Here is a 13,783-nt window from a genome sequence, read left to right as displayed (position 1 = left end):
AATTTAGAGCCAAATGGCAACTCGCGCACTAATGCAGTGCGCCTGACTAGATCTGACCCAGCCTGTCCAAGAGCCAGGCAAGCCAGCTTCTGGACTGAATCTTACTCTGTTTGCCAGTCTGAAAGATCTCCGTTTGTCTGTCTGCCTGCCTTAATCGTTATCAGCAAGGATCAGCCTGTGGTCAAGCCTGATTGCATCGGGATGAGAACTGCAGGGATTTCATGCTTCACGTCGGGCTTTGAGGAGGTCCAGCTTGAATCTGACCTTGCCTCCATCCCTGCTACCTTGACAACACACGGAGTGGCAGACACGCCTCTGAAGGCCTAGAGGTCATGTGGCCACCTGCCGATCAGAACTGGTGGTCATATCACTTCTTATGGTTGCCCTTAGCCACCTGATTTCTGTCGCACTGTTTCTGAAGTTCAGTGGATCTGTGCTGGAGGTTAGTTCGGCCAGTACCAGCACCAGGCCACCAGCTTTGTACCTGGGTTATTGTTTATTGACTTCAGATCATCAGAAGGGAGCGGATCAGGGAGGTGTCGTGCCCCCAGCCACAGCACCCTCACTGCTGCTTGTTTGCCTTCCAGGTGTACACCAGCTCCTACCCGCTGCGAATAGGGTATTACGAGACAGACGGCTTCATGATGCCGACTCCTTCCATGAGCCGTGCCGTCCTGGAGACGAAGGAGCTCCTGGAGGCTGCAGGGCACCAGGTACCTACCAGCCCCTGCCTGTTCCTGCTCGCTTTCTGCAGACCGGGGCGGGACTGGTTTTCCTCTCCATACCCAGATCAGTCCAGACCAGTGGGTTGTGCATCCCCTACCAGCAGGTGGAGTCAGAGAACAAATGCTGTGGGCACTGCTGCATAAGAGAGAGAGTCCCCCAGTATCTCTCTGACTCCAGCAGATGGTAGAGGTGCAAACCTGCAGTCTAGGGTTTAGTTAAAAAAAAAAGTATAATTTAGAGTAGCTGAGCCAATGAGCTGCGCCCTCTCCTGAGCGTCTCTCACTCTCATTTGACTTGTATTTTGATGTATTAGGGGACTTAAAACAGGAAAAATCCCCGGGTGGCTGTGAACGATCACAGCTCTGCTTCTGTACGTAGAAAGGAGCAAGAGGGAACTCTACCAGCTGAAAAGATAGAAACGGTCAGGGCTGCCCCTAGTGGGGGGGGGGGGGCAAATTGGGGGCGATAGCCCCCGGCCCTGCACTTCTGTGGACTTTGCGCAGCTGCGGCAGCCCAGCCTCGACGTCACTGGGGAGGGCAGTTGGGCCAGGAGCGGCAGTGGCACTCGGTCAGGGAGGTCATCTCCCCACCCACCCCCACTCCTCAGTCCAGGGGCAAAGGCCAGCTGTAGGGGGCGGGGGGTGGCAGAACGGAGCTCCGGTACCCCGGCTCGCTCCCATTTCACCCACCCCCTTCCGAGAGCCTTGATTGGGGCGTAGGGGGCAGACCGGGGCCCTGTAGGGCGTCTGTGTTCGCAGTGCAATTCTTAGGTCACCCTCGGTGGCCGTACAAGCGCAGAGACTGATGCAGAGTCCCCCTCTAAGCTGGGAAGAACCCCTGCTCCTCTGATTCCAGGAGCCCTTTGTGAATCCCGATAAAGCTGAAAACACGTCTCCTGTGTCCATCCTGTCCTACCCTCACAAGGGGGGGGGGGGGGAGGTAGGGCCTCCCTCTGCCAGAGGCAGCTGTAAGTGAATGAATCCAAAGCCAGATAACGTTCGGAGGAGGGTCCAACGGTGGATTTGAAGGGCAGTGGGAGCTCAGCTCCTGCTGAAGGTTATTGGTGCAGCGTGTGCTCTCCCCCCTCCCCCGTCCCCTGGACTGAAGAGTGGGGGCGGTGAATCTTAGCAGCCCTGCACGCGGTGTCCTGGTGGGCCTCGGTGTTTCTGCAATCCCAGCAGCCCCTGTTATTTCCTTCCTAGTCTGGGCATGCTGTCCGCTTTCATCTCTCCTACCCACCGAGCGCTGGCCCAGGCAGGAGGGGAGGAATCCGAGATTTTACTGGTGTGGTTGACGCTGTGGCTTTCCTCCTCCTCGCTCTTGTTTCTCTCCTTCCTCCTGCCCCCAGAATTAAATGGTAAGAGTTTTTTCAGGTGGGCCGTGTGCCACGCAGGGTGCTTGCTTGGCATCTGTCGTCATCAGTTACCTCTTAGCTTCTGGCAGCTGGCCCCAGAAATGTAATCATTTACCACACGAGACCTGAGGTAGACAGGTGGGCAGCTTCTGGCCAGCAGAGGCATCTCCCCACTTCTCGCACCCCACCCTGCGGTCCCATGTACTTTGGCTGTGACAGTACTGCAAGGGGCCTGTCGCCAAGTGCAAGGCCTGCCTTTTATTTTTGATGATTTTGACTCAAAGTGCACCGCGACGGAAATGTGACACACGTTCCTATTCAGATCAGTCACGACTCCTGGGGTTTGCCTCCCTGCCGGCAGACGGAGATAGAGAGAAAAAAATAGTTTCACTGACGCTGCCGTATAACCTAGTGTGTCACCCGAAGTCCCCCAGGAATCTGGACTGATCTGTGATATTCCAGAAACAAAAATTAGCAGGTAAGAACCAGTTTTCCTATTGTAGACCTGCCTTCCTTTTAACATAGTCTCGTGCAAGAAAAGAGAGGAGCTTTGCGTAGGAATCGTGAGGACTGTGCCTTTGCTGCGGGTGGGAAGTTGCACTGTTCCTTGCACCTCTGTAAAGTGGGCCTGAGACCCATGTATGTGGGCTTAATTACCGCCATACGAAATTATCTTCCAGCTTCTACTGATAAAGCATGTTACAAACAACGTCCCATGTGCATGGTATCCGATTGTGCAAGTGACAGTGCTGGCAAGATGGACAGCAATAGGATCCGGTGCACATGCGTGATGCCACTCGTGACTCTTGCTCCTCCAAACCAATTGCATGGCAGCCGCTTAAAGGGCTTTCAGGAGCAACAATAGCCCGAGTATATAATTTGTGGATTTCCAATGAAGCGGGATGGTGGTGTTCCCCCAGTGCATTGTGGGCACTGATGCATATTTATTTATTTATTTGGAGATTTTTATATACCGCGGTACGTATAGGTCTACATCACCTCGGTTTACAGTAAACAATAACTTAGCAAAAGGCTTTACAAATAACATATGTACAGGTTTACCGCGTCAGGGGAAGGGGTTAACATCACCAGGCAGTCCCTGATAACCTACAGTCCCGGAACATAATCCGCTTTGAAGCATCACCAAAGGGGGAATACATGAATAAATACTGTCCTTTTCTGATTGGATCCCTGCAGCTTGTGGCTTTCGTGCCCCCTCGCGTAGATTACGCAGTCCTGGATCTTGTGCTTCAGGGATTGATGGCAGACGGTGGCTCCACTTTCGTGAAGAAATTGTGAGTAAGGTTTGATGTGCGATCTCTTTTTTTTTTTTTTTAATGTTTTCCCCTCTGGGTTCGTGGCACTAAATTGTACCAGTGAAAAATACAGGACAACTGAGAAAAAGAAAGGAAAGAAGACAGGTAACTGGGTAAATGGGAGCAGGCACCTGCAGCAGCTCCAAATACGATCTCCGACGCTTGGTAGGGTTGTCACCTCCCCCCAGGTCAGTCGGGAGAGGCTGATCCAGTCCTGGGTTTGCCCCGGTGCACGCATGTGGAAATCGGACGTACAACTCCAGGCCTGCACCAAGGGGAGGCAGCTCCGGTCCTGATTTCCCGGACATCCCCCCCATGAACATGCATGAGACAGATCTGCACCCGGTGGTGGCAGTGCCTGCAAGTCTACCTCATACATATTCACTGTGGATATCCTGAAAAGCCGACCCGTTTCAGGCACCCCAGGACACGCGCTGCCTCCCCCTGCCTTGGCAGTCAGCACACTTACCCTTTACTTTCAATACGAGGCAGAAGCCTGGAAGCTCTGGGTGGGGAAATGTCGAAAACTAAGACCTAAAAGTCTAGACTTGAAGTCAGGTTCCAAGCATTTATCGTCTGACCTTCAGACTGAAAACGAGAAAGTACAGAATGGAGACAAAATGATTTTGTTTTCTGCTGATGCAGAAGAAGCGCAGCTGGGAGCCGGGGGAAGGACGTCTGAGTGAGCACAAAGAGACCCCACTGTGGGAGTGCACTCACCGATGAGGGTGACGGAGGCGGGAATGTAAGAGAGTGCGTTTGATCAGTGCGCTGCCGCGGCCAGCAAAGCAAGCAGGATGTTAGGAATTATTAGGGAGGGAAAGGCGAATAAAGCGGAAAATGTCATAATGCCTCTATATCACTCCATGGTGAGACCGCACCTTGAATACTGTGTACAATTCTGGTCGCTGCATCTCAAAAAAGATATAATTGCGATGGAGAAGGTACAGAGAAGGGCAACCAAAATGATAAAGGGGATGGATCAGCTCCCCTACGAGGAAAGGCTAAAGAGGTTAGGGCTGCTCAGCTTGGCTGAGGGGGGATATGATAGAAGTCTATAAAGTCAATAAGAGGAGTGGAGTGAGTAAACAGGAAAGAGTTGTTTATCCTCTCCAGTAATACTAGAACTAGGATAACCATGAAGCCAACTGATAGTGGAGTTAAACAAATTTAAGAAGGTATTTTCTCAGTCAGTGCACGATTAATCTGTGGAATTTGTTCCTGGAGGGAGGCCAGAACTATGAAAGCTTGGAGAAGTTCCTGGAGGACACGTAGATGAGCAATCATTAGCCAGGCGGGTGTGGGGAGCACCAGGGACTGCATCTGCTTCCTAATGGTGCAGACTGGCCGCTGTCTGAGGACGCTTGCTGGGCTCCATGGAGCACGGGTCTCACCCAGCACGGCCCGGTGCCCGGGTGCAGGTGAGGCACGTCTGCATGCGTGAGAAGTCAGAGCCATGACTGGCGCAAAACAGAAAGGCGGAACAGAGTAAGAAATGAGATAAAACTTTAGGTCGACGATTACTTTTACATAGAGAAAGTCTGATCTGCTCACTGGGCTCACAAAATAAAATCTCCAGTGTCCCCTAAGGCTTGCCTCTGGTGTAGCTCCCTGGCTATGAGGTGACTGCCAGGAGAGGTGTGCTCTGCTTTTACTTTATCAGGCCTGACCAGACGCAGGCACAAGTTACACTGCCGAGAGAGCTGGCAGCTCGTACCGATGTCCAGAGCTTCCGGGGGAGCACAGGGTATGGCCTTAGAAGCGTCCAGCCCCGGCTGCATTACTCCCGTGAGCAGGCACTGAAATCTCCACTGCAGTCTACAGAGAAGGCGAGCGGGCAGCTCCGTGTCCGGTGGGACATGCTTATCTGGTCCTGGTTTTACCCCAGTGCTTCCCTGGACTTGTAAGGTTCGGTTCCTCTGAGAACATCAGCACTGCAAGTCCAGAAGTCTAAAACTGTGAACGACTTCAAAGCGGCGTGGGATAAACACTGTGGATCCATCAAGTCTAGAGGGCGTGAATAAAGTGGAGGCAGCAAAACACTGCACGGAGCGGCAGTAGCCACAGAGGCATTCACGGAGCGGGATGCCAGTGGCCAGTGGTTGGTGTTCCACCTTCACAGAGCGGAAGGATGGAGGGCTGCTATCTCCCAAAAAAAATAAAAAAACAAACAAAAAAAAACAAAGCAGGGGTGGGTAAGAGTATGGGGCAGGGGTGTGACCTGCTTGTTGCAGCGGTTGCTACCCCTAATTGAGCTGGATGTTCACTTGGATGCAGATACGGAGCTGCTCTCTAAATTGGTGGTGGGGTGGAGGGGAATTAGGGCTGGAGGGTACTGGAAGCCAATAGTAACAGGTGGGAGAGAGAAAAAGGAAAAAAAAAAAGGATAAAGTGCGTAGCTTGCTGGGCAGACTGGATGGGCCGTTTGGTCTTCTTCTGCCGTCATTTCTATGTTTCTATATTTCTATGTTTCAGAGATGTACCGGGAGTAAAACTAGGGTCAGTAGAGCCTTTCATCTCTGTCTCCATCTGCTGGTAGGGATGAAAAACCCATGCGTCTGGACTGATCTGTGGTATTCCAGGAATGAAAATTAGCAGGTGAGAACCAATTTTCCTTTCCCTTCAACAACACCTTCTTTTACGTTCCCTTAACCCTCTATTGGTCCTGCTTTAAGTATGAAGGGAAGCTTGCCAGATGGATAATGCAGACAACACTGACCTCTCTTACACCTTCTCTGTAAAGAACCTGCAGGTCCTCACTCTTAGTTCTTAGTTGGTGGGTTTGCATGGACTGATCCCACCGATAAGTAGGAGCAGGGAACTGAGAGCCACGATTCCATGCATGGAATGGGGGAGGGGGCGAACCAGAAGCGCATCTGCCTGTCCCGCTAAACCAAAGCCAGCTGGTCACTCAGACTTAAGGCCGCGGTGTGACCTAGCCGTGAACCATGGTCTGTAGGGACAGAGCTAAGCCAGGGCCACACAGCTCCATTCAAAGCTTAGGCCTCTGACATCAGAGCAAACGGTCGCACGTCGATAACATCACACGGAGGAGTTTGGATCCGAACGTGGGGAGGTCACTGGGGGAAGCCATCGCTGGCACCACAGTTTGGTCCCACATGGTGCCCACAGCGGGCATGTGAGGTGGACCCATTCTCCGAAAGGATGCTGCTGGGCCGGCCCCCTCCTGAGGCATTCTCGTAACTGTGGTGCTGACGGCAAATGGGATGGATGTTCAGAAACCAGGGACTGGCCCAAAGCGGGTAACGTGACAGTCCTGGAATGGTTGGGCTGTAAAGATTTTAGAACGAGCTTGTTCGTTCTGCGTTGCCTGAGCTATGTTGGGACGGGAAGGTGCTGTACTGAGGCATCCTGCAGAGTGGACTGTAGAAGACTTGCCTGAGTATCCCACGTCTGTCCAGATGTGGCTAAATTAAGCTTCTAGTAGAAAGCCGGAATTGCTAATACTGCTGCACCATGGGGGTCTTAAAATGGTCCCTCCTCGGGGATCATGTGCGCATGCACCATCTAACCCAGGAGCTTACAATAATTTCAGCTAACGGAAAAGGGGCCCTTTGTATGCTGACTGGCTCTGAGAGCAGCCGCAGTACATTAAGAGTGCCAACGACCGGAGAAGGAGGGGATCCTGAGGGCCTTCCACCTCTGATGCTTCTTATTGCCCCAAACTCTTTTCTCTTTCAGCAAAGGGGACTTGGTGGACCCCAATTTACAAGCCCAGGTCTCGATGTTCGGTTTGCCGCGCTGGGTGAAAGGCTTCCTGTCTATTGTTCTCTGGCCACTGGTGAGGTTCCCTTCCTGCTTACGTTTACTTTTAGATTTTTTTTGGTTGTTTGAGGTGGGAGGGTGGAATTGGTGTTTCACTGTACGTACCAGGATCAGTCCAGACTCCGGGGCTTTGCCTCCCCACCAGCAGATGGAGACAGAGAAATACTGACAGACTATGGGTGGCACCTTAGGGTATAGGGCAGAGTCCGTCAAAACTTCTCTGACCTCTCTGTCTCCATCTGCTGGTGGGGAGGCAAAACCCAGGAGCCTGGACTGATCTGGGTACATACAGTGATTGAGCAGTAAGGAAATGATCATTTCTGTCACTGGGCCAGAATCCACCTCAGCTAGAGCGGCCTAGGGGGGCCGGCATCTCCCACAACCTCCCATCACACAGCACAGCTCAAGGCATGGGTCAAAAGATTTCTGAAGGACTTTCGGCTACTCCTTGTTTTATTCCTTTATGGGCCTGGCCATAGGGAAATGGAGCTCAGACGCCTGGAGATCTGAATTCTGATCCAAACCCCTAACCCTCAGGAGGTGGCAATGCCAGAACTCAAGCATGGGACACCAAGGGACCCAACAAATCACCGGGGGAGAGAAGTGAAATATGGGGCAGCTGTCCGCAGTATCCTCTTTTAATTATCCAGTTTTCCTGTTTCATGTTGAAAGAGGTGCCCGGGCTCCTTTCTTTGGTACAAATAGAGTGAGGTGGGTTTTTATTTCATGCACATCATGTTCCTCCACCCACCCCAGACAGCAGGGCTATGAAAGTGTATTCATTGCTGGGGGCAGAAGCAGTGTGATGAATGAAGGAAGCCTGAGACGGGCACACAGGATCTCCTTCGTCCGTAACGCGGGAGAGGAAGCAGGGTCTGCAGGCCCTGGGTCCTGAGGGCTTTAACTGATGCCAAGCTCTCCGTAGGTTTCTGCGATTCATGCACAGGAATTGATTATTGATCTGCTTGTGCTTTAGAATCCGCTAACTGGCCCTGGTTCTGGAATACGCATTTATCAAACAAATAAGGTGCATAACTGTATCCTATTCTCCTTTAGTATCCTAGAATGGCAAAAGGATTACAGAAACTAAGAGGAGTGAGGTAAGATGCTGTATCCTGTACCCAGGGGGTCGACTGTGGGATGATAGAGCAGGGAAGGCCTCCAGTGGGTTACAGTAATGGGGATTAACTGGCTGTTCTGGAATGGAGGGGCCAGATTCCTTCCTGTTAGGTAAAATGATGAATATTTGTGATCTATTATGGAAAGCTGGGGGCAGGGAGTCCTTATTCTGTATTCTCAACGCTACCCCTGACTGGATGACTCTTATTTTCCTATTGCTTAGCTATAATTCTTTGTATTGTTAATAAGACCACCGCTCCTTCACCCTCTGACAATAGTTGCAGCAGGACTTTGCACTAGGTGAAAGCTGGAGTTTGTCTAACTTGCAAAAATTATATTTCCTCAGCGTTCGGGCAGGTGAATCCCAAAGAGTGGTTTATGCACCTCTGCCAGCAGATGGAGACGGAGCAAAAGCTGACATCATGGCAATATAGTCCCACCCAGAGATCAGCCTGCCAGTATTCTCCGTCTCCAGCAGATGGTGGACGTCCATTTTCCTTCAGGGGATTGCCAGTTAAATTAAAAAAAAGGAGAAAGAAGTGGGAAAGGAGATATCGGATAGAAGAGATGTCTATGCAGAGAGCTTTCAGTCCGGTAGCCTTGATTGGTGTGGACCTAAATTCGAATTAGCAGTTGCAGGCCGAGAGAGGCTTGGTGGCGAAGGCTTTAGCCCTCTCCCCCCATAGCCGGGACCCGTTCCTGCTTTCAGCCAGGGAGGGCTGAGCGCAGGTAAACGTTTTTTACTTAAAAAAAAAAAAAATGGCAAAAAGGAGGAAGAAAGCAGGAGAAAAGGGTCTGTTTCCTCGGCGTTCGGCTGCCCCGCTCATGTCTCGGGAGATCTGTGAGGTGAGGAGGTAGTCCAGGCACGGTGGGTTGAGCAGCCTAGGCCCCATTTCTAGGCTTCTCCCATTTTGGCGCGTGGCAGCCCACAGAGTGGTTTCACACGTTTTTTGCTGCAGGCCATCGGAGTGCGTCTGCATGTCCGTATGTGCATCCGTTCTCGTCTTTTCGTCCAGTTTGAGCATTGTCCTTTCTGGATGCACATTTTGTGCGTTCAGCTTAGACGTTGGTAATGGGTGTCCAGTTTGGACGTCCAGTTGGATCAGCAGCCTAGGCACTTATGTGTCCATTTTGGGCGCAGCTTATACACACGGATAATCTAGGCGCAAGCTTTTATCAGTCTGCACACTTACAGCATGGTGCCCGCAGCGAAGAAGCCTATCTATTTATGCTGCATGCCACATCAGGTCCATTCAGCCATAGCTTTCTTCAAGCCTGTGTCAGCGCTGCCTGGCTGCTCGAGGAGATGTACCTCCTTAAGATTTTGCCGGAGATGGGCCATCTCCTCGGTCTGAAGGAGTGGGACCGAGGGAGACACAGCAGGGGTGTCCCCTCCCTTGATTTATCCATGGGTCGAGTCCTCAGGGAACACTAGCTTTCAGGATGTCAGGTTCAGGCCTATGGGGGCTGGAATGGGCCCGCCTCCCTTTCCTGGGTAGAATTCTTCCAGGGATTGCAGACATTCGTACAGGGTTGGTCTTCTGAATCGGCAGTACCTACTAAGGTGTGTGCTCCGAATGCTCCTCCGCTTGTTTCCACGATCAAGCACCGTGGCATATTGTGGTCTGACAGAGCTTGAATGCAGGTGGATCTTGATAATACCAATGATGATGGGGGTGGCTTTCCAGGTGAGGAAGGGGACATTCCCCCAGATTTGAAGCCAATAGAACTGTTCTCCATTTCTTTCAGAGAGATGAGTTGCCAGGTTCGATCTCTCAGACCTTGAAGACCCTCAGAGTGGCTGAGCCTAACTCCTTGAGGATGCAGAAAAAGGATCCTGTTTTGGTCACTCTGCACAAGGCTTCTTATTTCTTTCCCCTCCTGGATGCAATCCAGGAGTTGATTGATCTAGAATGGAGTGCGCCAGAGGTGTCTTTCAAAGGGAACACATCTTGGTGGGTTTATACTCCTTGGATCTGCAGGGCAGAGAGCAGTTGCATTTCCCTAGGGTGGATGCCTTGGTGTGTTCTGTCACAAAATGTACCACCATCCCGGTAGAGGGAGGTGCGGCACCGAAGGATGCTCAGGTTAGGAGGATTGAGGCTATCCTGAATCAAGTCTTTGAGGCAGTGACAATGAATTTGCAAATTTCTTCTTGTTGCACCTTGGTAGTTTGGTCTATCTTATGTCTTTGTCAATAATCTGGTGGCGCTCGGTCCAATTTTGGACCTATTATAGAACCAGGGGCCACCTTCTTGGCTGATGAGGGCTGTGACTTAGAACCACAGCCGCCAGAGGAGCTGCTTCAGTTATTGTGGCCAGGCAGCAGCTGAGGCTGCAACTGGTTGCAAATACTGTTTCAAAGTCCAATCTTACCTAGCTGCCCTTCAAAGGCTCACTTTTGTTTGGCAGTGAATTGGAAAAAATGGCAAGTGAATGGAGAGAGACCCAGGTCCCTCGATTGCCAGAGATCAAGAAACCCATTGCCCGGTCTTTTCGGGCAACTGGCTGCTCTTGAGATTACCGGCGTTTTTGGTTATAGGGGAAGTTCTTCCCAGAGATCCCATCCCTTTCACAGGTTTCAGTTTTTTCACCCCCGAGGATCTCAAAAGGATGCAAGTTCTAGAAGTGGAGCCCTTCAGTCTTCCCAATGAAGGTTTGCGGGCTCACTTGGTGGTGCAAGAGATAGATGGTTGCCTATCTCATTTTTATCACAGGTGAGTCCAGATTTCTTCAGATTAATGGGTTCTCGAAGTGATTCGGGATGGGTATGCTCTAGAATTTCTTTGCATTCCTCCGGATGCCTTCATGGTCTTGCCGTGCAGTTCCTCTCAGAAGAGGGTAGACGTGGAAGCAACATTACAATGGCTGTTGAATCTGAAAGCGGTGATTCCCGTTCCCAAATCGCAGCGAAATACACTCCATTATTCCATTAATTTTGTCGTGCCCAAAAAGGAAGGGTCATTTTTGCCCATACTGGATCTCAAGGGAGTCAATGACATGATGAGTCACGCATTTCAGGATGGAAATGGTGCACTCTGTCATAATGGATGTTCAAGTAGGGGAGTGCCTGATGTCTCTGCATCTGATGGAGGCGTATCTGCGTATTCCCATCCAGCAGTTCCTCCAATTTGCTATTCTGGATCATCATTACCAATTTCAGGCCTTGCCTTTCGGACTGGTGTTGGCACCCAGGACCTTTTCCAAGGTCATGGTGGTGGTAGCGTCGGCCCTTCGCAAGGAGGGCATTCTAGTTCACCCCTATCTGGACGACTGGTTGATTCAAGCCAAGACAGTGAAAGAGAGTCTTTGCACTTCCCGCAGGATGGTTTCCTTGCTACAGAAATTAGGCTGGGTGGTGAATCTGGCCAAGAGCAATTTGCAGCCATCTCAGACCCTGGAGTATCTCGGGGTTCGATTCAATAAAAGGCAGGGCAGAGTATTTCTGCCCAAGTCTTGGATCCACACGTAGATGCTGTGAGTTCGATCCCTGAAGAACTCTGTTCATCCAATCATGTGGTCTTATCTACAGATCCTGGGGTTGAAGGCTGCTGCTTTAGAAGTGGTTCCTTGGGTGAGGGCACATATGCGCCCTCTTCAGTGCATGTTGCTCTCCTGATGGAGTCTGCAGTCACAGAATTATGCAGTGAGGCTGCTCCTTCCATTAGAGGTGAGATCCCAGTTGGATTGGTGGTTATACATGGATCACTTTGGGAAGGGAATTTCCTTGACAATACCGGATTGGTTGGTACTCACGACAGATGTGAGCCTCCGGGGCTGGGGGGGGGCTCACTGTCAGGACTTGGTGGTGCAAGGGAACTGGAATGCAGTAGAGTGGCAGTGGAACATCAATAGACTGGAGGTGCCAGTAGTTCGGTTGGCGTGCTTGCAGTTTGCCAAGCAGCTAGAGGTTTGGGCTGTCCAGATAATGTCTGACAGTGCGATGACGGTGGCTTACATCAATCATCAGGGTGGAACCAAGAGTCAACAGATGTCAGAGGAGATAGATGCGCTCATGGTGTGGGCAGAGCAGCATCTTCTAAGCATAACCGCCTCTCACATTGCTGGAAAGGACAATATCAGAGCCATTTTCCTCAGCAGGAGAAACTTGGACCCAGGAGAATGGGAGCTGGCGAATGAGGCCTTTCAGCTCCTGGTGAACCACTGGGGCCTACCAGATCTAGACATTTTGGCAACCTTCAGCAACGCAAAGGTTCCATGCTTCTTCAGTCACAGGTGGGACCCAAAAGTGATGGGCATTGACACTCTTGTTCAGGAGTGGCCACACGGCGCCCTTTTGTATGTGTTTCCACCCTGGCCTTAGATAGGCAGGCTAGTCCAGAAGATTGCAAATCAAACCAACACCATCCTTTTAGTGACTCCGGATTGGGCTCAAAGGCCGTGGTATGCCGATCTCTAGAGACTTTTGGTGGGCAGTTTCCTCAGGCTACCATATCGGACTGATCTGTTACATCAGGGGTCCATTCTGCACGAAGATCCGGGTCGATTCTGTATTATGGTTTGGCCATTGAAAGGGCTCAGTTGTTGAAGCGGGGTTTTTCACCTGCAGTAATTTCTACTCTTCTTTGGGCTCGGCAATTTTCTACTTCTCTAGCCGATGTTAGATTTGGAGGTCTTTGAGTCATGGTGTTCTAAGCGAGGTACTCAACCGCTTAAGGAAGATATTCCTTTGATTTTGGAATTTTTACAAGACGGCTTGCTTAAGGGTTTGACCCTTAACACTTTGAAGGTTCAAGTTGCAACCCTGGCTTGTTATGGAGAGAGTCAATGGAGGGCCTTTGTCTTCCCATCCAGACATGTCCTGTTTCTTGCAGGAAGTTAAGCATCTTTGCCCCTTGTTGCAGCTTCCGGTGCATCTCTGGGACCTTAACCTAGTCCTCAAGTTTTTGGCAGATACGACTTTTCGACTGCTGCATACTCTTTCCTTGTGGCTGCTTACCTTGAAGACAGTTTTTCTGGTAGCAATCTGTTTGGCACGTTGGATCTCTGAGCTGCAAGCTCTTTCCTGCCATGAGCCTTTTCTCTGAATGACTCCAGGTGCAGTTCAACTTCGGACTGTGCCCTCTTTTTTTGCCCAAAGTGGTTGCAGAGTTTTCATTTGAATCAGTTCATTTCTCTGCCTGCCTTGGGCAGGGATAGAGATGAAACTGAGTACCGCCTTTTATGTTCTTTGGACGTCAAACTTCATTTTCTGTGGTACTTGGAGATGACTAAGGCTGTTCGGAAATCTGAGTGCCTGTTTGTGCTCCATGGTGGAGGTAAGCTGGGAGCACCGGCGATGCGGGCAACGATTGCCCACAGGGTTAAGGAATTCATTACGGCAGTCTGTGTGGCTGCTGGGGTTGCTTTACTGAAACAGATTAGACCGCATTCCATGAGAGCTCAGGCGGTATCGTGGGCGGAACCTCATTTGTTGTTGCCTGCTGAAATTTGCCGAGTGACAACATAGTTATCTTTGCGC

The 13,783-nt window shown here is 50.9% G+C and overlaps 1 protein-coding gene across 2 annotated transcripts in view; it reads left to right on the top strand.

The window, feature by feature from the left end:
• LOC115099912 (vitamin D3 hydroxylase-associated protein-like) overlaps window positions 1-13,783 on the top strand; it is a 62,277-nt gene that overhangs the window by 37,325 nt on the left and 11,169 nt on the right. For both annotated transcript variants that reach the window (XM_029617905.1, XM_029617906.1), the window contains 4 exons: window positions 588-713; window positions 3,278-3,375; window positions 7,099-7,198; window positions 8,239-8,282. In XM_029617905.1, coding sequence (XP_029473765.1) covers window positions 588-713; window positions 3,278-3,375; window positions 7,099-7,198; window positions 8,239-8,282 — 368 coding nt within the window. The remainder of the gene's footprint in view (window positions 1-587; window positions 714-3,277; window positions 3,376-7,098; window positions 7,199-8,238; window positions 8,283-13,783) is intronic.

This window comes from Rhinatrema bivittatum, chromosome 10 (genome assembly GCF_901001135.1).
Source record: "Rhinatrema bivittatum chromosome 10, aRhiBiv1.1, whole genome shotgun sequence".
Classification (NCBI taxonomy): domain Eukaryota; kingdom Metazoa; phylum Chordata; class Amphibia; order Gymnophiona; family Rhinatrematidae; genus Rhinatrema; species Rhinatrema bivittatum.
This window is presented reverse-complemented; position numbering and strand designations above follow the sequence as displayed.